We start from the raw sequence: 25,870 nt of genomic DNA, 5'->3' as shown, positions 1-25,870 counted from the left end.
GATTCTGAATATCAGAATCGAGAAAAAAAACAATCAGGGTGTACAAAACTAAAGCGACCCGGAAGAAAGTTGACGTAAACAGGGCTATCCATTTAGCAGCTAAGCTAACAGCCAAAGCGGTTGTCAAACTACTGTCTACCCGACCATATACGTTTAAAACTAGCCCAAACATTTAGACTCTCGTAGAGGTTTTTTTTAGACGAGAGTCTAATGTTTGGGCTAGTTTAAAACGATTATTCAAGGCAGCCAACGAGGATAGGACAGTTGCCAAGATGTATGGTAGTATACCTACGTATGTAGACGCTAATGTTAACTTGTTAATGTTAAGTCGTAAACAAATCAATGTTCGCAGGCGACTGGATTTGTTGTTCACTCATAAAAACACATTAACCACGTTGTTTACCGAAACATTATTACATTAAGTGTTGCGGTTGGACAGGTCACGTCATACTAGTAAGGAATTGTAGAGAATTAAAAACACTTACGCCAAAACCACTGGACACACAGGCACAGCTGATCTGAGGGAGCCCTCTCAGTGTTTAAATTACCTGCTCCTCATTGGATGGATAGAACGGAACCAATCACAGGGTAGAAGATGAAGTCTTATTTACGTGCATTACCGCCACCAACTGGACTGGAATATTCTCTCTCTCTCTCTCTCTCTCACCAACAAAACAACAAACAAACAACTATGCAACATTTAATGTTTTATTTAAAAAAGAAGTTATAACAGTTTATTTTATACACAACTATTTAAGAGGTTATAGGCCTATTGATAGAGAGCATTGTGTCAAGCATGCCCACTTCACAATGCAAAAAAACAAAACAAAAAACAAAAGGGACGAAAATAGAACAAAAGAGGGAATTAAAATAGAACCAAGGACGGATATTTTTAAGCCCCAAACCAAAGTTCCACACACTACGTACCAAATACATAGTTAACTATATAAAACAAAAAACTGCCATTTTCCATGCTGTGTGCTGCCTGCCTCTGACCCGTCTCTTCTGCTGTAGTGGCAAAAGTAAACCAGATGGAGGCGTTGTTGCGCTCAAGCACAAAGACAGAATGGTGCACTGCCACTGACCACAACCATACACGCAAGTGCACGGGAGATGGGCCGCCAATGTGTGTGTGTGTGTGTGTGTGTGTGTGTGTGTGTGTGTGTGTGTGTGTGTGTGTGTGTGTGTGTGTGTGTGTGTGTGTGGCTGTGCGTGTGTCTGTCTGTCTGACTATGTGCGTGTGTGGTGTGTGCTGGGGCCTGGGGGAGGTGGTTGTAGGTGCTGATAGAATGGAAGACAGGCTTTCAGACATTACACATCTCCATGGATGAAATGACTATTCCAGTCAGTTGAGGACCTCAAAGAAAAAACAAGTATTGCCCACCGCCCCCCTAATAGCCTATATATTATCCATACATTCAGGTCTTCATTGGGGAGGGGGGGTGTAATGCATTTGAATGTTTGCAGATATGAGTGTATAGCTGAATTCAGTGTATGTTTAAAAATCACGTGTTCACACACAAAATATATATTTGAATCAAAGTTGCAACGGAAGCATTGATTCATTCACTGGTTTATTGGACATTTATTCTGTCCTTGAATTGAGTTAAAAACAAACTGAAACACATACTGTACTATAAATATTTCTCTGTCATTGCATTAGTTGGGGGAGGGGGGTAAAAATGGAAGGCAAGAGGAAAAGCCACACAGCAGTCGACTGTATTGTTCTGCAAACTGGATATAGGCCTACAGCTCCATCTCAATTAATTATAGAATATTGTGTAAAAGTTCATTTTTTTCCTAATATAATTCCAATAGTGAAACTTTCATATATTCTCAATTCATTGTGCATAAAGTTAAGTATTTAAAACCTTTTTTTGTTCTTTTTTTAATCTTGATGATTATGGCGTATAGCTCCTATCTCAAAATATTAGTATATTTTACGAGACCATTCAAATATTTTATAAACGAGAAATGTCGACCATCTGAAAAGTATATTAATGTATGCAGTCAACACTTGGTCTGGGCTACTTTTGAACAAAGTATTTCATCAAAAGGGAGTTTGATGAAATAATTTGAAAAAACATTTTTTGTGGTCTCATAAAATATTCTAATATTTTGAGATTGGATTTTAAAATGTCATGAGCTGCACGCCATAATCAAGATTAAAACAAAAAAAGCTTTTAAATACTTTATGCACAATGAATTGAGAATATATGAACGTTTCACTTTTTGAATTATATTACGGAAGAAAATGAACTTTTACACAATATTCTAATTCATTGAGCTGGAGCTGTATAATCAAATGATTGTTGTATTGATCAGTGGAGACAGGACACACTACTCAAAATAAAACAAAAAAATTAACATAGGATTTATTTAACAAGAATCCAAGAGTGCCCTTTTTTTGGAAAATGACCAAAATATTAGGACCAAAATTATGTTTGCACAAGTGAAGCACAAGGCCAGCAAAATGTGCTTGTAATCCTACATTTCTCAAGTTGTATATATTTTCAGCACTCATATACAATACTGTAAAGTCTTTTTTTTAAAGAAGAAGAAGAAGAAGAGAAAGAGATCAAATAAATCCAATCTGAATACTTCGACAAAAAAACAAAACAAAACAAAACCCACAAGATATCAAGCTCAGAACCTCATCAGTGACCGACTGGCTGATCCAGAACGTAACTTTCTATAGCAGTGGTGTTCAAAACGGATTACAATTTGAAACGAACCCAAAAAACTAAATAAATCAAACAAAAGAAAAAACACATAGGCATCTTAGGAGGAAGCACAAGCCGTTATGAGTCAGGGACTGACTCTAACCCTAACCCTATTATTACATCAGCTTTCCGCCTCCATTTTGTTTGTGAACAGATTGGGATCACACACCTCATATCATGGATAAAACATTATGATGGCATTATTATACACCCTAGAACACTGGTTCCCAAACCCCAAATCAGATTTGTGTGGGTCGTGAGCATGGTCGTGAGTAAATATCCTTTTTTTGTGTATCCTAAATTTTAGTTTTTAAATATTTCAAAACATTTTCCAAAAACAATCCCAAAAATTCATAATTTTTCATCAATTAAAAACACGTTCAATTAATTTGAATGAGTAAACAATAAATAAAATAAATTCCATAAAATAACAAAATGTTTAAGAAGTAGGCCTAGTATTAGTTTTGCTATTTTCGCTAGCTTGGGTCATGGAGACAAAAAATCTTTTGGGTCTTGAGCTAAAAAGTTTGGGAACCACTGCCCTAGAACACTCAAATTGAATCTTACATTTTTGCCCTGCACCAAAAAAAGAAGAAAGAAAAGAAATACACCACCACATACTTGTGAATGCACACCCTACCCTATAGTAATGTTCTCTTGTAAATCGCCTGGCCAGTGGAGGAGAACAGATTAATCCTGTAGCCCAAATTCTTCAATTAAACACTGTAAATAAAATAAATCTAACTACGGTGGGGGTCATATCTCTGTCCCAGTGGGATGACTGGAGTGCAGAATGAAGTTTCCTTATTTTCTACCTTATGCCACCAGGGATGATCCAACAATAACTGGCATGAGGCTGAAGCCACCATCTGGCTTTCTGAACAGGTTCAACAACAGGTCAAATGTCGCCTTATTTTGAAATCACTCACTTCAACGCCTCTGACCGGCAAGAAGAGGACAAGCAGTCTACATGTACTACACAATGAACGCCTTAAACAGAGACAATTATATCAAACGTAGCTACTTCTAATATATGTCATGTATGTCATATCACCATATAATATCAATGTGTTGTTTAGTCACCACCCTTCAAAACTAACTATCCAGCGGGCCAGACATCCATGTCAAAAACACACATTACAGCTCAGCAAGCTTATTAATGTTCGCACGATGTCCTTCCTTGCGATTCTGTTTGGAGTGAAAATGTAAAAAAAAAAAAAAGAAGTGTTTCAAATCGAAGACACACACGCCTCTATTGATCCTATGTCAGCTCAACAAAACTCACTGTCAACTAAAACCCCTTGTCATTCCTCAGAACTATACTATGTTGTTGTCTCAACCCCAAAACTATTATATTGTCACCTCAACCCCAGAACGATACTCGTTGTCGTCTCAACCCTGCTACTGCATGGTGCCTGCCCCTCCCCAGAACTATAACATGTCATCACCTCAAACAGCCATCATTCCCCAGAACCTATACGTACATGTTGTCCCCTCAACACTACATCACTCTTCAGAACTATACAATGTGGTGGTCGGTGGGGGGGAGAACAAATCATCACAAAATCAACACCACAGCATTTCTGTGCGAGAGAGGAAAGGCGTCTTGTTAAAAATAGCTGTGCCTTATTACTTTTTCTCTGTTCCGTACTTTAATTATCATAGCTTCATTTATTTTAATTTGCTTTTGGCATTTCTATCAACAGACACCTTCCCTTTTCCACAATGAGGCACTGGACACACTGGTGGACAAGAGCAAGACTTTACAAAACAATGATCTCAACCCAACAATCTGGAGACGTGATTCTAGTCTCTCCCACCTGTACTTGTATTACTGCGATCTATGAAGTTAGGAACATGGATCATTGTACGTACACATTTCAAGTGGATTTCTTTAGGTAGTTTGAGCAGCAGTATTTAGACTGCAAAAAGCAATACTGTGAGTGTTTAGGTTTTGAGCCTATGGATCTGTCTGTCTGATGAAATAAACTCAATCAAATAATCTCTGTTAAAACCTGATAAACACATTTGACAGTGACAGATCTGTGCATCAAAAAGGTATATTTAAGAGCTTTTCAAAATTGGAGAAAGCTACAGTCAACATTTTGCCACAAGCGCAGGCGTGACGACTTGATGCTGCGTTTCTACGGTGACAAAGTAAAAACGGACTCTCCTCCTGCCAGGTCACATTTCAGAGGACCATTGTGGGTCCTTCTTTCACTTGTACTTGTACTTTCACTTGTTTTTTCCACCATTGACAAAATGTCGGCCTATTCATGACATTGATATTGAAGTATGGTGCCTCTCAAAACACCCTAAACACCTTAATAAAATGAAACATTAACCACACTTCATCAAAATGCTATTCTAATGTTGGTGTTCTGGCTTACATTACATAATTCAGGTCCATTGTGCCAAAAATCTTCAAGTCGAATGTACGTAAATGCATGTGTCTTTCAATCATGAAAAGGCAACATTTATGTACTTTGTCGAAAAATGGTGTGTCACATCGGAAAATGGCAGATCTACGCGATAGCTAGGCCTGTTACAATTATTACATAAATCACCTATCAATTTATGTAATAATCGTCGTAATCATTTCCATGTTGAAAAATGTTACAATTTAAAACATTTTCAAACATAGAGCTTGTAGATCGGCTATTCCCAGCCACTATTAAAATATAAAGTTATACATATGTCGGTTATGTGTCATTATGTGCCCTGTGCAACTTCAAATCCTAAAAGCCAAACAGAAATGGTATTTTTTTTATTCATATATATCCTAGTGTTCAACACAATTAAATCAATTATTTGAGTGACAATTAATGGCCAGGTAGAATGTCATAATTGTGACAGCCCCATGCATTGCAACGCATTGTGATTTTCGATGTGTGACACTGTTGCACAGTGGCGTATGAGTTAAGCGTTGGCCCCGAATCATCCAGACCTATCAATCGCTTCTTATCGGTTAAACGTTTCAATGGGCTACTGCATATGCATACACACCATTTTGGAAAGAACTTGGGCCACTTCCCTACTTCCTTCACAGGTGTTACAGATGATACTAATGAAGGCTCTGTTCCTTACGGGTCCATCTGGTTCCATTTGTACACTCTCAAAGAGTTATGGGGGTCCTTGAAATGTGAAGGAAGTAGGAAGAGTCATTCTGTGTGCATATAGCCCATTCTTACATTGTAACAGAGACGGGAATTATGACTTTGTCTGAATGCTTCCCCAGGGCCTGTGATTGGTTGGCTGCTGAGTGAGCGCTCTTGCTAACGTTGGTTTCATGTAAACAAACACACTTTGAATAGCGTCGTCAAGCAGCCAAATCCCAACAAACAAGACATCGTTATGGTTTTGAACCAGGCGAGCGGATATGAAATATGACCCTAGACGTGAATATGAAAAATGAGCAGGTCATTAAAGGGGGCTGGATCCAGCCTACTGCTGCATGCACGCATACGAACGAACACACACAAGCGCACTCACACACACACACACACACACACACACACACACACACACACACACACACACACACACACACACACACACACACACACACACACACACACACACACACACACACACACACACACACACCTTAAAGGGAGGGGCGGAGAACAGTGACAGCAACATTTGGGGCAAAGAACAGACTGGGGGCTGGGCGGCGGTGGGGGTCATATACACCAAATGATAAAGATATCCATAAAAATCCTTGTTTAGTAGTAGTAGTAGTAATAATAATCATCATAATAATCATAATAAAAAAAAAGAAAAAAGAAATCATCTTGTTTAAATATGAATATAAGTATGTTTTTCTCATGGTTAGGAAATCAAATATAGTCTCTGTGGGGAGCGGGGGGGGGGGGGCGGTACTATACTGGAGCAATGGTTCTCAACCTGTAGGTCGAGAGCCCCAGCGGGGCTCCCAAGATGACAGTGAAGTGACAATTTAAAGACTTTTAAGCCCTTTTTACTATACCTGAAGAAAAGAAAAAAGACCATTTCTCAAGTAATCAAAAAACTATACTATACTATAAAAAAAACGGGTTAAACATTGGTGCAGGAGGCAGGAATTGGAAAAATAGCCGATCTACGAGCTTGTAGATCAGCTATTTTCACAATATTTATCTGCGGAATAGAGTCAAATGCCTGTAATGCCTCAACTCCTACAATTCCAAGTGCTTGTCAGGGTGGGGGGGTCCCGGTTAAAATTATTTCGGGGGGGGGGGGGTCGCGGTCTGTCTGAAAAGGTTGAGAACCACTGGAAGAGGAGGAGGGAAAGGAGGGGAGATCTCCCATCACTACAACTCCATGTCCTGGGCCTCGTCCTCTGAGAAGTCTGACATGGAGCTTTCTGACGAGGAGTCGCCTGCTCCTTCCTCCTGCTCCTTCAGAGCCTCCTCCGTTGCATATTTCTGGATGTACTCTGTGACAGAGAAAGAGAGAGAATAAGAGAGACAGAACACACAAAAAGAGAGATCGAGGGATTTGCAGCAGGTAAGATAGAACTGCAGACATTGTTGGAGAACAAAGATGTACTAGCTTGATTTAATGCATTTAAATTAGTCTTATAGGTCTTCATAAAATTATTATTTACGTATATGGACTATACATTTTAATGTAAAATGTCTTGTCTTTATGTATCATTTTTATACATGGATTAGTTGTGTTTTAGGACACAGCTAATCCTAATAAGGTGACAATAAAGAACAACTAAACTCTCTCTCTCAAATGTTGTGAGTTAATATGGAGATAGGGTTTCTGGCCGGTCCAATAAGTGAGCGGCAGTACCTTACCTTTAATCTTCTGTTTGTACTCCTCCGGTCGGTGGAGGTACATGGCGGCTGCGTCTCCGTTCAGGGGGTCGATGGGGTTGGGGTACGCCAGCAGCTGCGGCAGAAACGACTCAAAGATGTTGGTCAGATCTGTGGAGTGGGACGAACACAACATCATGACATTACAACCTGAATTAGCCTGTCTGTCTTGTCTGTCTACTGTAGACAACGTAATGAAGCCACCGTAATATTCCGTAGTACGATGGTGTTGATTAGCAAAAACAAAGAACGCATAGACCTCGTGTGATGGGGTATAATGTTTTTTCATCTTTACAAATGGCTGGAGTGAACTTTTACACTTAACCTGACAGATTTAATACATTTGTGTTACAGTCAGTCACCACGCTGATGTGGATGATGTAATCAAACGACTGAGCCTGCACGGATAAATCTGCCAAATGAACACTGATTAAGTGCAGCCACGAAACCCGCCACGATCGATTTACACATATGCCAATCGTGGAGGAGGGAGTAGGGGGTGGGGTGGGGTGCATAGCGTCAGAATGCATAGCATAATCACACTGCATCCAGACATAAAAGTGAAATCCTCAGGCTTAATAGCCTCAACCAGAGGAATGACTCCACTAATCCATTTCACTAAGAGAACCTGTGATGCTGATCTCATCCACCGGGTGTCACTGTGGGCTCCATTAAAGTAGCATAAATAAACATCCTTTGTGTTGCCTTGTTTAGGTGATTTCATCAATAAGAGGGAAAAAAACCAATAAGAGGAAAAAAACAATCCACATAATGCTTCAGTGATGAGCTTGTTTTCTCTGTCGGGCGCTTCCACTCCTGACTTCTGTTCTTTAAAGTCAAAGTCCACATTGATTCTACATGAAGACAAACACAAGCAGAGAGATTAGCCCCTCAAAACTGGCACTTGCCAAGGAGGACAAAAGATAGATTTTTTTTTACGCCGTCCGAACGCAACACAGCATATAGGTGGAGCTTTGGCGTAAGACAAGAGCCATGGATTCACACACCAGTGCAACATGTTTCGATTGTTGGCAAGTTGGCAACGTTATAATTATTATTTATTCATTAGCTTGTATTTGAATCTCCATAATGATGGAATAGGTGCATCATAGGCATATCTGTGTTTGTTTGTGACTGTTGTTACCCCCCCACTGCAGAAACAAATTCCCGGAAGGATATTTGAAGTTCAAAGTTACAATGTTGCCATGTTTTCGGCTTCCTTGTACAGTATGTCAATGGAAATGGAGTGTGTGCGTGCCTAATCATCATCTCTCTCTCTCTCTCTCTCTCTCTCTCTCTCTGTGTAAAATGTTTCCTGACCTTGCTGGCTCAGAGTATTAGCTCATTAGTGTTGATGGGAGGCAGACTACTAAGAGGATTAGGGCCACTACTGTATGTGTCCACAGGACATGAACAGGGGCCACACACAGTGATACAGAGACCTATAGGACACTAGCAGGGGCCACGCAGTGATACAGAGGCCTATAGGACACTAGCAGGGGCCACACACAGTGATACAGAGGCCTATAGGACACTAGCAGGGGCCACACACAGTGATACAGAGACCTATAGGACACTAGCAGGGGCCACACAGTGATACAGAGACCTATAGGACACTAGCAGAGGCCACACAGTGATACAGAGACCTATAGGACACTAGCAGGGGCCACACACAGTGATACAGAGGCCTATAGGACACTAGCAGGGGCCACACACAGTGATACAGAGACCTATAGGACACTAGCAGGGGCCACACAGTGATACAGAGACCTATAGGACACTAGCAGGGGCCACACAGTGATACAGAGACCTATAGGACACTAGCAGGGGCCACACAGTGATACAGAGACCTATAGGACACTAGCAGGGGCCACACAGTGATACAGAGACCTATAGGACACTAGCAGGGGCCACACAGTGATACAGAGACCTATAGGACACTAGCAGGGGCCACACACAGTGATACAGAGGCCTATAGGACACTAGCAGGGGCCACACACAGTGATACAGAGACCTATAGGACACTAGCAGGGGCCACACAGTGATACAGAGACCTATAGGACACTAGCAGGGGCCACACAGTGATACAGAGACCTATAGGACACTAGCAGGGGCCACACAGTGATACAGAGACCTATAGGACACTAGCAGAGGCCACACAGTGATACAGAGACCTATAGGACACTAGCAGGGGCCACACAGTGATACAGAGACCTATAGGACACTAGCAGGGGCCACACACAGTGATACAGAGACCTATAGGACACTAGCAGGGGCCACACAGTGATACAGAGGCCTATAGGACACTAGCAGGGGCCACACACAGTGATACAGAGGCCTATAGGGCACTAGCAGGGGCCACACAGTGATACAGAGACCTATAGGACACTAGCAGGGGCCACACAGTGATACAGAGACCTATAGGACACTAGCAGGGGCCACACAGTGATACAGAGACCTATAGGACACTAGCAGGGGCCACACACAGTGATACAGAGACCTATAGGACACTAGCAGGGGCCACACAGTGATACAGAGGCCTATAGGACACTAGCAGGGGCCACACACAGTGATACAGAGGCCTATAGGGCACTAGCAGGGGCCACACAGTGATACAGAGACCTATAGGACACTAGCAGGGGCCACACAGTGATACAGAGACCTATAGGACACTAGCAGGGGCCACACACATAGTACAGGACACTAACAGGGGCGCGAGCGCACATGCGCGCACACACACACACACACACACACACACACACACACACACACACACACACACACACACACACACACACACACACACACACACACACACACACACACACACACACACACACACACACACACACACACACACACACACACACACACACACACACACACACACACACCATATTATTCACTCACCATAAAGGGCTGTCCATGTCTGGTTGATAACATCTAAACACACTGTCCCTGACCTGGAGATGGAAGAGAGACTGGAGTTAGCAGATCACTGGGGGGGGGGGGTGGGGGGTGGATTATAGTGTGTGTGTGTGTCTGTATGCCTTTAAAGCATAGTGACAGCAGATATGTGATTTCTCTGTGTGGTCAAAATAAGCATCGCACACACACACACACACACACACACACACACACACACACACACACACACAGTGAAGTGGAGGTCAGGTCATTTGGCTTTAGAATCATCGCATTGCAGCAGTAAAGCTGTATAGCAGATTATTATGATCACATTCATGTTCAGTGGTGCCCTACATCCCACAATGCATTGTACTGTTTAATCTAAAGGGGAAATACAAACTAATAAAAACAACTGGATATTTTTCTCAATATTGAGGACAATATTACATGTGTTGGTTTGGGTTTGTGACTGTAGTCATAATATTTACTCCATCATACAATAGTATCGCATGGCAGAAACTTGCCCAGGTTTGACCATACCAACAGCCTACCGTTCTAACAATTTGTCAACACATGGGTTTTTGCAGTCATACAAATGTTTTTATTATTGTGACATATGCATATATACCCAACAAAATATTTCAATGCACAGACATCAAAATGAAGGACTGTTATCAACTTACGCTTCATCAATGTTGGGATGGAAAATCTTATTCATGAATCCTGCAAAAGAAAGAGAAAATTACAGATAAAGGGAAAAAAGGGAGGGGGGGGGCTTGTAATCCTGAGTTCTAAAGCTATTCCCATTGCCTACCTATTGATGGTGATTTGAAAGGGTATTTGTCTGGGAGGTCTACTCGCACCTTCCACACGCCCCCCTCGTATGGTGCTGAGAGAGAGACAGAGAGAGTGTGAGAGAAATAGGGCGACAAAGAGAAACAGTACGCGTTGATTCTTCAGGAGATCAGAGTGACTTTTTATTCACCGAAACATCATGAACTCCAGTGGATTTAACCCCTTAAACCCCAGCACCCGTATACTTTTGCAGTAAATAGCAGATCGACAAGCTCACAACGTGTTGCGAGCTTGTCAATCGGCTCGGCTATTTTCAGTGAACATATTTAGGGCCCTATGTTGTGCGGCGCCTTGCCCGTTATGCCTAAACTTAACAGGCATCTTTTACAAATTTGAAAACTTTATTATTATTATTACTTTAGTTTAAAAAAAAAAGTCACCTAGTATCGAGCCCTGAGGGACTCCGGGTCGACCAAGTATGGGGTTCTAGTGGTTAACCCATTTTGGTCGGGAAGCCGGGAACCCCTTTTGTTATAATTTAGCTATTGCAGACCTACAAGCTCATAGCGTGCCACTCGAGCTTGTGGGTCTGCTATTTTTGAAAAAGCGTGAACATATTTATTTCAGAAAACTGGAGGATTTAGAAGATTCTTTTTTAATTTCGAGGTCAGGCCTAAATGGGTTAAAGCCTGCAAGGTGTTATTCTCTACTGCTGCGATCCAACACCACCTGTTCTCTCTGCTTCCATTTCGACTTCCTTCTGATTCCATGCAATACAATGTATTTCAGCCCAGGGCTCTACAGACTTCTTTACCTCCAAATAATTCAATTTATGTCATACAGTAGTTACAGTATAGTGATATCAAAGAAGAAAATAAATGTGTGTGCTTGCTGCATGTTCTGTGTGTGTGTGTGTGTGTGTGTGTGTATATACGTGTGCGTTACTCTCCCAGAATAGCTGTGTAACTGGAGCCTGATGTTCCGTATTGGAACTGAATAGCACACATGGACATTAACACACCGACACTTGCTAGGGCAGCACGTGCACGCATGCACGCGCACACACACACACGTATGTAACTGTGTGTGTAGTACGCACGCAAAGTATTTGATGGAATACTTTATTGACACATAGAAAACACTATAGCATTACTGTTTTAACCCATTTAGGCCTGAGGCCGTTCTAAAATGAATTCTAAAAGTTTCTGAAAAAAACGTTTATTCAAAGAAATATATTGCCTCTGTCGGGGGGGAAACCTCATATGTCCCAAACTGTTACTTTTCAGGATTCAAATTCCAAAATAGCCAAACGGGTGGCTCCAGATCTCAAAATGCCCTGGGGGCTTGTTTGCAGTATGGAGTTAGATTTGAAAAAGGTTGATGGTGTGACTCTTTCTCTATTTCATGGATGTGTGATTGTGAACAAGCCTGGCGTTTTGTGCGCCAGATGCTCTCTGAATGCCAGTTAGAAGAAGTATTTCCTGTTGAGGAGAGCTATCTTCCTTATTTATTTCCCCTCAATGCAGGCCATGGGGCCTCAGCCTCGGGACTGGTTTCAGTCTGATGTGCACATGTGAAGCATGCAGGGCTGTTATTTGGGGTCCCATGGAGCGATCATGGCAGCTTAATTTCTCCACCATGCATCTTTGTCTCTTTCTTTCTTTATTAACTGAGCTGAAGTGCTGTTGGCCACTTTAAGCCCGGTGTCCCTAAAGTGAAAATCTACAAGCTTATATAGATCTATTTTTCGCTCTCCATCACACGACAAAGTATATAGTGGTTAAGCATTTAGACTTACACTGGTTTCAGTATGTCATGCATGTGTTGTGTAGACTGTAGACTATAGAGCATTGGTTCCCAAATTGGGGGTTGGCAGTTGGCACTCCAAGGGAGTGAACCACAGTGGATCTAAAGCTCACAACGCCTCACAGTGAGAGGCGTTGTGAGCTTGTAGTTCGGCTAATTTCACAATATTTCTATATCTGTGGAACTGAGTCAAACTAAATGTATTACCTAGAATTCCAAGTGCTTGCCAGGGTGGGGGGTCCACAGTTCAAATGTGATTTTTTTGGGGTCGATCGCTGAAAGGTTTGAGAAACCTTGGTGTAGAGTAACATGACCTTATGGTCACTAATTCGACGTTAACCGGTGCATTAGGCTCCTGTGTTAGTGTGTTGAAATCAAAATTACTTACTTCCTTGTGGTCCGAAAACCTTGACTACAAATTCATTGAGTCCGCTGAGGATGGTGACTTCATGTTTGCTCTCGATGCTGTTTTGCCTGTTAAGGGAAATGGCCATTTGGCTTCATGTAGGCGTTGTGAGCTTGTAGTTCGGCTATTTTCACAATATTTCTGTGGAACTGAGTCAAACTAAATGTATTACCTAGAATTCCAAGTGCTTGCCAGGGTGGGGGGTCCCCAGTTCAAATGTGATTATTTTTGGGGTCGCTCGCTGAAAGGTTTGGGAAACCTTGGTGTAGAGTAACATGACCTTATGGTCACTAATTTAGGTCAGATTCAACGTTAACCGGTGCATTAGGCTCCTGCGTTGAAATCAAAATGACTTACTTCCTTGTGGTCCGAAAAACCTGACTACAAATTCATTGAGTCCGCTGAGGATGGTGACTTCATGTTTGCTCTCGATGCTGTTTTGGCTTGTTAAGGGAAATGGCCATTTAGCTTCATGTGCACCAACAAATGCACACACAGGCAAATAGAGATATTTGCCTTAATCCATGAGTGCTACATGTTATTTCTCTATATATAATTATTATTATTAATAATAATAATAATAATAATAATAATAATCTCCCGACTGGCGTTAATTAAAAGATAGAAGCCTGTTATGATGAGCCTGTTCTTTCAGACACCATCCTACTATAAATGCGCCACGTCTCTGCGTGAGTGCGTACGTGTGTGTACGGTTGTAATGCACGTAACTCGAGAACCGTTTGCCTCACCGACTTCATATCAGAGTCAGTCGGACCCACAGTTCACCAGAACCCCCACAAAAGGCTCTGGTCAGGTTCTGCCAGTGGGCCTAATCAGCCTAAATCCCCTCACCTGTGCAATTTCCAGCCTCTGCCTCAGCCAATTGATTGCCATGGCAACCCCACACCTGACAATTGATTAGCCTACTTAAAGGGGAATTTCTTCCCAACCCTTTTTTTTTTACAAAAGTAAGTGGATAATATGTATATTATTGACCCAAAAATAAAACATATACAAAAATAAATAAAGATATAGGGCACTGGTCCTTTAAGAAAAGTGTAGAAGGGGTCTAATGTCAGCACGCGTAGTCCAGGAAGAATGCAGCAACAACACTGCATGGACTAACCTGTCACATCATCTAGAACAGATGTAAACAAAAAACTAAAACCAATTGCGCGTTTGAATAGGAGTTCTAGCGTTTGACCCACATGGACGGTAAATCCGCTAATTCGTTATGAAAGGCTCTGCATGTTTTTGTTTTTCTTCAATGACGAATGGATACGTGTCTCCATATACGGTAAGAAAACAGCTTGTGCGAAACTCCCCTTTAACCACAGTCACATTCAGTCAGTTTGCCCTCTTCACACACAGGCAGATACAGAGATCTACATGTGGGACACAGACAGGGTGATGTGACAAGTTGACAACGGGTATTATTAGGTTCCCAAGTTGCATCGTTCTCAAGTAGGCCGGTAGCCGACGGGAAAGTACAGGTCTAGTCCACACGAATTTCTCAACCTTTCTCCCTCCCCATTCGGGAGCAGAAAGTCACCAGTCTGTCCAGACGAGAGATTATTCAGCTGGCCAGGAGAGCCAGCCATCAGCTGATCAGATCCTCCCAACATTGCCTTTGAAAGTTCTATACCACATACTGTACGTCGTGTACAGTTCACATTCACACACACCCACACACACAAGAGAAGAGTCTGTGACTTGATAAGAGTGTGATGATCATGTTCCTTCCTTCTGCTATTCTAGACAAGGAGCCAGCACACTTGCACACAACCACATACGTACCAGTGGTGAAAAGTAACTAAGTACATTTACTTAAGCACTGTACTTGAGTAAAATCTTGAGGTATTTGTACTTTACTAATTCCAATTTCCAATTATTTTCAGCAACAAATATTGTATATTTTTACAGATATGAAAAGCTATGACCTTTAAAAAAAAGTCATATTTAAGAAAATAGCTGCATTTTAAACTTGTAGATATGCTATTTCTGCAATTTTATGTATGAACATGGGACACGATTATGACAAAATAATTGTGATTATCTCAAATAATTGCCAATTGCCAATTATGCAATATTGTGACAGAAAGTACAGGCGGCGACGCTAGGCTGTCGTCTGCAATGTGAGAGTGAGTATTAGTAATAATCACTTGGATGGCTCATGACGCAGACAACGCATTCTGGTATAGGGTGCAAGAATCTTGTGATTGTAAAAAACGAATGACTTGATCCAGCTTTTTATGGATTTAGCCACGTTCACCTACTGTATGAACACGCGTTCACACATAAAAGGTAAATAGTCTGTTTGATAAGGTGAGGAGCGGGGTCTGGGTAATAGACACACACATCAGCTACTCTCTAAGTAAGTCTAAGCCTGAGGGAGACATGAGGATCAAGTGCAATATATTTCATAGAACATTGGCCTCTACTCTATATACAGCCAAGGACACACTGCTTGTCGTCTAGGCTACTGCATCAGCAGTAGTAAAGAGCCGCAGTAGTAAAGAGACAGTTATGATCGATCAGCGAATATTCCAACTCGAACGCTAATACAAAAGCAGAATGATTAAAGTGGTTTTCAGTTCTCTGTCTCTCTCTCCAAACACCTCGGCTCCACCCGCCATCGACAATACAAGCGTCACCATCAACATGTCCAAACGCTGGATGTAAATTCACCTGAAAATCAGTGTCAATTCACACTTAGAGCCGTTTGAGCCAAATCGGACACTACCTGGACTTAAGTCAAGGGTCCTGCCCGCATAACATCCATTGCATGTACGCTCCTACTGAGCCGGAAATTACCATTCTTTCATACTGTACATACATCCCCTCTGTTTGAACTTTGGAAAACCTCCATAATACAGTGCATGTCTGAAAGTGGCTTTTGTGATGAAAATGTCCTGCTTTGTGTCAAAATGATTCTAAAGTGATTCACCTGAAAATACCTAGACAAAAGGCTCTGGAGGATTTGCGTTCTCTCCTGCACTTCTGCTATATGGCAGAACAGATGCTTATCCATGTCACAAGATGGGTGAATAACTCAAGTCTGCATTTTTCCACCATTTTTTATTTGGAAAACTCACGGTCAAAACACACATTAAAAGTTGAGATGTACTGATAGAACTTTTTTCAACTTCATTCATCACCCAGAAATGATCCTCTAGCGTACAGAGGAGACAAAAAGTACAGGAAAAAAGACAAAGTGAGATAGCATAAGTGAGCTTGTGTAAAGAAACAAGATAGAAAGAATCACCAAATTAAACGCAAATGTCGTTAAAACACTGAAACAAAATAGTGTTGCCATTTGCCAAGCGAGTATTCCACATCAAAACTATTCATAAAGTTGATGCCTTTATTCGCCATGAATTTTACTTCTTGCTCCACCTGCACATGGAGGTCCACCATTGTTTTGATCTCATCACTAAATCCAGTCTACTAGAGAAGAGGGAGTTACGGTACATAATCGTCTCGTGGAAACATCATGTCAGGAAACTCCAGGATTCAAATTAACCCATTCTGACCTGAGATCAGATTCTAAAAATGTCTTCTACGTCAGTCGTTCTTTGATTTTTCAAAAATAGCAGACTTACAAGCTCGTAGCGCGCCACTCGGTGGCACGCTATGAGCTTGTAGATCTGCTATTTTTCAATAGCTAAAGCATAACATAGTGCTAACACCAAAAGGGGTTCCTTCCCGCCCGGAATAGGTTAAAAATAAATAGCCAAAGTAGCAGATGGACAAGCTTGATATTCGGATCTGCTACTTTTGATGCTTTTCTGTGACGCAGAAAACCCCCAGAAAAAGTTGGTCAATCAAATCAAACTTTATTTATATAGCACATTTCCAACGACCAAGGTCGAACCAAAGTGCTTCACATCATAGAGCATCCTAATATAAAAATGCACCACATTTCTACTGTGTACGTGTGTAAGTACGTCTGCAATCCACATAACCCGAGAACCATTCGCCCCACCAACACACGCTTTCCACACCACCACAGGGAGTGCAGTGCTTGGTGTCAAGTCCGTTGGATCGAAAGCCTCACAAAAGCCACTGCCCGGGCTCTGGACAGGGCCCCTGCCCAGCCTCTGGACATCTCCATATGGATCTGGCCTGTTCTGACATCAAAATTATGTTCTGACATCTGCATATAATACTCCATATTTGGGCATGCCTGACAAATAACTCCATATGGAGTTATTTGGAGGAATGTCGTGACATGGTCATGCCTATTTCTGCCCCGACAGCAACAATAACACCATGAGCGAGAGAGGTCCACTTTCTCACCGCTAGCAAATATCTCTGCATGAAAAGAAGACATCTGTACCACATAACATACTCCCTGTTACATCCTGACAGGACGCCTGGAAATACGTAATGTACAATAGACCTTTTGACTATAATGCACGGGGGACAAATAGCCCTTAGTAAACACCTGTAGAATATCCAATATATATATATATATATATATATAGTATATATATAATATTTTTTACAAGCTTGAAATAATTTTGACACTGCATTAAAACAAAGATCTGGGAACGCCCTGGTACCCCCTCAAGGACCCCTGGGACTCCCCACACCCCACTTTGAGAACCGATCTTAACGTTATATTATCCATGCGTAATATACGTGTTGTGTGGATGTACTCTTGATACAAACAGCATGTACTGGCATAAAGAAAACATGCCTGTTGTGAAAAGGATATTTATAGGACAAACTGTAATGAATTATGAAAGATACACAGCGCAGGACGAAGTCAACAGTAGAACTGACTTCTCTATTCAGCCTGAGTGTGTGTGTGTATCCCATTAGCAGCAGCCATGACCCGCAAAAGGGTTAAATCAAACTGGAGGTTATTTTAAGCTCTGGCAGAGTCTGCAGAGGGCAGATTGAAGCCCCCCACCCCCTGCTTCACTCAGGAAATGTGTGTGTGTGTGTGTGTGTGTGTGTGTGTGTGTGTGTGTGTGTGTGCGCAGTGTGTATGTGACATGTTGTCACAGAGAGGAGGAACTACTGTGCTCTGGGTCCTGTTTCAGTCAGGAAGACATTTTGAGGCCAACGTAAGACAATTCTTTGTAAGTAAGGAGTACTTTATTCAATTAGAAACGTGCCATCAAAAATCTCACATGCACACGTAAGCACACACATGCTCGAACATCCACGGGAGACAGCAAGCAGTCACTGGGAATGAGGCGGTTGGATGGGCAATAAATTGGTCATCATATTTGGTATCGGCCGATGTTGGCCTTAAAATGCTATATATTTTTGGAATACAATTCCAAGTGTTTCTATGCCTTTTTCAGAAAGGACACAATTTTAACTTGTTTTCATACAGATATTCGACATCAGTAAATATCCGTTATCGACCATTACAGCAATGTTGACATCGGTTATCGGTATTGGACAATGGACATAAATGTCACATCTGTGCATCCCTAGTTAAAATGCTTTCACGTTCACAGCACTGCGCAAGACGCATGGTACCCGGTCAAACCAGGCCATAAGACTTATACCACACGTAGCTTACATTTACTTCATAAATAAATAAATAAATAGGCGCCCCGGGCCTAAAAGGCTACTAGTTTACCTCATAATTATTCAGCTAAGCCCCAGGATAACTTTAGTTTGTCTGATAAGTATGAATAGTTATCAGTAGACTACTAGAGCAGCTGTGATTTTACTATAATTTGCGCACGCTCGCACAGTTCTGCAGCCCTCCATACTCTTGTCCTTCATATAAGGGCATCTGTATAGTACCTATAGGGACAAGGCTGTGGGGTGTGTGTGTGTGTGTCAGTCATTAATGGTGTTGAATCAGCAGTGGTCAAGCTGCAGGATAACCAACACCGTCTACATTCACATTGGCATGACGACCGTATACATGACTGCAGACAAGAAAAGACGGCCTCTATCAATTGACACATTGAGAGCTTGTAGATCGGACATTTTTGCGGTGCAACTTCCTGACTATGGAATCCAAATGACCGAAATCAGTCGTGGCGTCTGAGAACTTTAATCCATGTGCGTAGTACACTACTAGTACAGTGAATCCCAAACATTGCAAATCCAGATATGCCTTGGGATTTTGTGACAACCACACAGGGACAATAGGTAGGTTTGGGATCCAGATCCGGATCCCGCATTAAGGAACGGACCGGAATCAGTTCCATCATCACATGTGGAGCCATTTCCAGAACCAGTTCTATCATGCTGTCAGAGCTGCTATGTGGACTTCACGTCTGCTATGCAATTACAATACTGGTGGTTCTCAAAACTTTTACATTTAAAAACTCCACCCTGTACCCTTACGGTTACGGGTCCATTCTGTTCCATTTGTACACTCTCGGGAGCTACAGACTCGTAAGGGTCCATTTAGACATCGTGACGCATTGTGAACTTGTATAGGTTTTAAAGTGCTTTTGTGTTAGTCGCTTCTTTTGGGCTTGTTTTCATAGACCTGGTTGCTCGTTTCTCAGTCCTCAGGCCGCCTGTGAAACTCAACGGTTTGATGGAGGTGACTGCAGGAGAGAGAAAGAGAAACAAACAGACCTACTGCTTGTCAAACAAGTGTGTGTGTGTCAGTGTGTGTGTGTGTGTGTGTGTGTGTGTGGGAACAGATTTTCACTGCGTGATCTCTTTCTACGTCCGAGCATAGACATGGTAACGCGCCGCCTGCCTCTGATTGGCCTACAGAGTACCGACACTTCATTTTTGTAGAAGAGGCAAACCAATATTGTTTGTACCATTTGCTTTGATTGAATAATAGAGTGAACAACTGATTTGGCTGTGTTCTAAATTAAAGTGTTAGTGTTGATTATCGTGTATTAACCCATTCTGACCGGGAACCCGTTTTGGTGTCGGCATCATGTTATGCTTTAGCTATTGAAAAATAGCAGATCTACAAGCTCATAGCGCGCCACCGAGTGGCGCGCTACGAGCTTGTAGGTCTGCTATTTTTGAAAAAATCGAAGAACGACTGACATTTTTAGAATCTGATCTCAGGTCAGAACGGGTTAATCAGACCAGTGTGTGTCCCAGTGGAAACCTCGTATGAATCTGATCTCAGGTCAGAATGGGTTAAACTATTAATCTAATTATAGTAAACTAATACTAAAAAGATAAAGATCAAGGGAAAAGACACCTTTTTACAATTCAAAAATGTATTGTACTGTATGTAATATATACAAATAAACAGGCCAACGGCATAAACAATATTAGTTTGCCTCTTCTACAAAAATAAAAGTTACTGTTGCGCGTGCCAAGCTGTCATTCTCTTGTATTATATCGTATTTGTATTTTTAATTTATTTCCCACCACGGAGTAGCCTCGTAGCCTCGGTCCCATCCCATGCTTGCTTATCTGCAAAAAGAAAACCTTCCGGCAGACTATCCAGCATGTAACCTCGCCTCGCCAGGCTTTCCACCACCTCGGAGGAAAGCCTGGTCTCTGTTTCAAAAGTCTGTATGATCCGGTCGGGAGCTCTTCTACAAAAATTAGTTACAAATAGAAAATAGTTACAAGTTACTGTCACGTGTTGACATTCTCTTGTACTTTATTATTTCCCACCACGGAGTACCCTTGCATCTCGGAGGACAGGCAAGACGGGCAGTGTCGGTAGGCCAATCAGAGGAAGGCGGGGCGTTACCATGTCTATACTCGGACGTAGAAAGAAATCACGCATTATACATCGTGTACAGAAGTATAGTATGTACGTAACATCGTGCGATTGTCAGACTGTAAAAAACTGAATTAAGACAAATTTTGTCATAAAATGCCAGAGTTTGCATAAAGTTAACTTTATGCTAACTCTAGCTTTGACGACCCTGAAGGCTTATGCAAAGTTTAAAATGTACGATAATTTAGATAGCATGTTATGTACAGTTTCCTGGTATGCTTGGTTCATTTGTTGAACTGGCATCCTATAGTGTAGTTTGTAGTATAGTGTAGTCAATATTTTATTTGTATTATATTTTACATATTTACTATTTCTATGCATGTTTTCCTTGCTTACTCTCTTGATTATGAGCGTCTGATAAATGCCTAAAATGTACATTGTAAAATTGTATCATTAGACTCTTTCTAGTGTCAATCTGTCTGTCGGGTGAATCCTTCCCTACACCTACTGTAGGATTAGCAGACTCATAATCTGTGGACACACTGGACAGCATTAGGTCAATCATATCCCTTTACGCACACATAATCTGATACACACAGCCTCACATCCAGATCCATGTCTCCTTGAAAAGCACCCATGATTTATTTAAAAACCTGAAGCCAATGTTGCCAGATTTTGTGAGAGAAATAAACAACCAGGTCTAAGAAAAACAGCCCAAAAGAAGCAACTATATAGGCCACAGGAGCATTTTGAACCTATATACACATTATGCTATTTGAAAATAGCCGAATTACAAGCTCACTGCTGTGCTATTTTCAAAAGAAAATCTTGAAGCAAAAACAAAAAGTCAAACATCTGAAAGATAAAAACACAAATGTGGCACCTAGAGGTGGACAGATACATTCATTTGTGGGTGCCCGACATGAAAATGTTTGAGAACCACTGGTTTAAGCCACATTAGGAAAGTCACTTTACAGAAAAACAAGGCAGCCAAAGTCGCTTAAGCAGACATGGCAACACTGACCGACGCATGACTCATGCTGCTCTCACGACTATACCTTTGTTTACATTGTGATTTACTGTAATCAAAGCCTACCTCTCTCAAATATGCAGTTTGGTCTAAATAGGAGGACAAAAGGTGGTTGACAGTTAAACATGGGTGTTATTATTATGAGGCTATGAAAGGCTAATTTTCGTTTTTAGAATGAAGGTGTGTTGTTCCATCTACAAGACAAAATCTTTCCACAATGTGTGTGAACGAACATGATGGGAAATGTACAACTAGCCATAATTGCGTTCCTGCATAATTATGACATTGCGTCCGATTCCAGCCTGGATAAAGCGCATCTATAGCAGTTTGTTCTCAACCTTTTCAGGCCGAGCCCGGTACCCGAGAGCCGGCAATTTGTTTTGCCTTGATGATTACTTTTGACGCAGAAATGGTGTTCTTTTCTTTTATGGGTGTGGTGTTTGCAGCTGGTTTGGTTTCCCTTCTGGCCACATTCAGACCAATATCCCCATCTGACCCAGGCTCGAAATAACTCGACCAGACGGCCAGACGGGAGCAGCTAAGTAGGGAAAACAAACATGATGGTCGATCATAAACACCACCGTGTCAAACAACCGCTTGAATGTTTCCCTCTTCGGAGATATTGAGCTGTGAAAAGGCTCTGAAATCAATGATTACATAACCACAATTATTTGGGATAATCACTGAAACTTTGCAAAAGCGCGTCACAAAGTGACACCGTAACCTTGTAGATCAGCTATCTCTGATTGTGTTTTACATTATTACATTTTTTTTTAAAGTATAAAATGATTAAATATGTCAGTAATTTCTTTGTATATTTAATATTCATGTTATTTGTCAAATTGTTCCAAAAACAGTGAGAAATCGTCAAGTACAATTTCATAATTGTGACAGCTCTATCCATACCTTCTGTTAATTTCACGCTGATTAATAGACACCAAAGCAAAAAAAGAAGCTAGTCTAATCGACTCCTTGGTTCTCGTCTTCAGCTTGCATCATTTCACTGATCATCTGACAGTTCATCATCTAGCTTCTACTCAAACCTTTCAAGTTGAAGTGTCTGGGGCAGATATGGGGATAGAGAGAGCGAGAGAGAGAGAGAGAGAGAGCAAGCAAGAGCGCAAGCACGAGAGTGAGCGACACACAACACAGCAGAAAAGAAGACAACTCTGCCAGCCGACCAAAGTTATGACTCGGCCTGTGTGTTCTATATGATTTAAATCACTATGGGCACTCTAGTCAGTGTTAGTGCAGCACCAACCACAGCCCATACAGGACCGGACCATATAGATAAAGAAAGAGAACGTTTTACAGCATATTATTCTACAATATTCATATCATATTCATATTAAAATCATATACATTCGACATTCGAAATCATTCGAAAATTGTTCAAATACATGTGGCGTTTTAAAAGGAATATCCGAATATTCATTTTTGGCCAATTCTGGCAGCACTAGTCGCTGTCATTGGATAGAGGGGACAGGGCTACTACTGTCGTGGCCACTGACAGCAGGCAGTCTGTAAACTGGTTCAGGTAAACATTTAGCCACCAATGCCACTGTCTGTTCGTCCAATTACCTACATCCCGACAGTTTTCTGAAAAAGCTATGTTTCTATGTCAGTCGTTCTTCGATTTTTCAAAAAAAGCAGACCTACAAGCTCGTAGCGCGCCACTCGTAGCGCGCCACTCGGTGGCGCGCTATGAGCTTGTAGATCTGCTATTTTTAATAGCTAAAGCATGACATAATGCTAACACCAAAAGGTGTTCCCGACCCAAAATGGATTAAGATCATGCTGCTGCCGGCGTGCATGTTTTGCCATTGCATAGGTATGTTAGCAACAAGCAGAGACCATTCTTATTTGTTGGTGTGTCTGACTTGGACACTGATGGTCTGTTGTACACTAGAGATGCACAGGTGCAGACGTGAAGTTATATCCGCAAATATCCGCAGATGAGGAGAATTAACGATTAACAACGCATTCATTAATAGTCGATTGATTGCGATTGCTATGTGCTGTTCCACTGAGCTTATAATGCATTATGACCAGCACTTATAATAATACGTTATATATAACACGCTGTTATAAGCCGTAATACATGATTATAAACATCTATAACGAGTGTTAGTGTTATAATGCACCTTATAAGACCATTATAAATGCGATTATAATGCATAAAAGACCTGACCTTTAAAAAGTGTCAAATAAGTTAACTGATTGCAACTTAGGCAATAGATTATGAGATTGAAAAACTGTCAAATGAGGCAATATGTACAGTTACAGTACATTGAAAGGGTGTCACTGCTGCCATTAGAGGCAAGACGTTTCAACACATGCACATGGTGCACACAACCTCCTCACTGCAGCCTAGCTGGGAAGCAGCAGAATCAAAGACCTTGCAGATGAAAGGCAGGAAATGTAGCAAGAGTCCTCAGGGCGAGATAGACAGACGAGTATATTTCCTCTACTCAAAGAAACACACACACACACTCACACACACAGCCTGAAAGAGTACTAAAACATGAAGGATTATGGTCTGTACACACCAGTGCGATTAAGTCACATTAATTTTAAACTGCTGTTTGTTAGGAGTGTAACACACAGAACGATAAAGATATGTGAATGTTTCGAAACTAGGTCGATTTTTCACGACAAATCATCCACCTGTATGAATGAGACATCACCAAATAAATTGATGTGAAATAATCGATAAGATAAGATCTTTATTGTCACTGTATGAGACATACAACGCAATTCCGTTTAGTGCAACCATAACATATAACAGTATCAACAGAGAGAACAGAAAGGACAAAGAAAAATAAACACTGATGGGGCATAAAACTGTTAGTCCGTCATAGTCCAGTCCAGTCAAGTCATCTCAATCCATTAATAAGTATCCTAATGCACCGTTAAAATAGTATTAAAATACACCAATCACAAATTTAAATAGATGGAACAGAGTCCGAAGTTCATGTGCAATTCATCATCAGTATACTATATACTATTGCACTTGCCTTTATGCCATTGCATAATACTATATCCTATTGCATTCGCCCATGGACACAGCTTCTGAACCATTTTTTGTCCTATCCCATGGTCACTGAACTAAATATTGGACCTGATTGTCGCCAGCCACAGAATAGGAGGATTCCATGCTAGAAGGCTTTCTTACCTTTATTTGTAGTTGTTACGTCGCCAACAAAGAGATCCAGGTGTTATTTTGTGCAAATGTGCATTATTGGCTATTTCCCCTAATAAGTCCTCAATGGGGTTGGGTTGTTGTGCTAATTCGCTTATTTCCATCGGAATAAGTAGTAAAGTGTGCCTCTTGGGATACTATTTACATTATGAAGAGAGGATATATACAAAAAGTATAGATTTTTGAGCGATGGAAATAAGTGAATTAGCATAACACCCCATAGCCCCATTCAATTCAATGCAATTCATTGAGGGCTTATGGTAGGGGAAATTGCCAATAATGCGCTTTTGCACAAAATAACACCTGGACCTCTTTGGTGGGGACGTAACAACTACAAATAAAAGGTAAGAAAGCCTTCTAGCATGGAATTCTCCTTTAAAACCGTTTTTTTTTTTAAAGAGACAAATCAGGATAAAATCTACTTAATTATAAACCTTTCTCTGTCCCAGCAACAACACACTCTCGTGGGATCTAGCACCAGTAAACATAAGGACGTTCATGAGATTTTCCGTCAGACACTGGCGCCGACTTAGGAGACCGTTTAGACT

The 25,870-nt window shown here is 41.3% G+C and overlaps 1 protein-coding gene across 2 annotated transcripts in view; it reads right to left on the bottom strand.

Annotated features, from left to right (window-relative positions):
• Nucleotides 1-694: 694 nt before the first annotated feature.
• Nucleotides 695-25,870, bottom strand: part of ube2h (ubiquitin-conjugating enzyme E2H) — a 40,580-nt gene continuing 15,404 nt past the window's right edge. Inside the window, exons 2-7 of one of the 2 annotated variants that reach the window (XM_080757582.1) lie at nucleotides 13,818-13,894; nucleotides 11,268-11,342; nucleotides 11,137-11,176; nucleotides 10,457-10,509; nucleotides 7,529-7,657; nucleotides 695-7,158 (exon numbers count right to left, since the gene is read on the bottom strand). In XM_080757582.1, the coding sequence (XP_080613708.1) occupies nucleotides 7,034-7,158; nucleotides 7,529-7,657; nucleotides 10,457-10,509; nucleotides 11,137-11,176; nucleotides 11,268-11,342; nucleotides 13,818-13,894 (499 nt within the window). In that variant the 3' untranslated portion in view covers nucleotides 695-7,033. Of the gene's footprint in view, nucleotides 7,159-7,528; nucleotides 7,658-10,456; nucleotides 10,510-11,136; nucleotides 11,177-11,267; nucleotides 11,343-13,442; nucleotides 13,520-13,817; nucleotides 13,895-25,870 lie in introns of both variants that reach the window. The other variant, XM_080757581.1, reaches the window with a different exon arrangement.

The sequence above is a fragment of the Protomyctophum bolini genome (genome assembly GCF_963924005.1).
Source record: "Protomyctophum bolini genome assembly, chromosome: 23".
Lineage (NCBI taxonomy): Eukaryota > Metazoa > Chordata > Actinopteri > Myctophiformes > Myctophidae > Protomyctophum > Protomyctophum bolini.
Note: the sequence above shows the minus strand (reverse complement) of the source record. Positions and strands in the feature narration are given on the sequence as shown.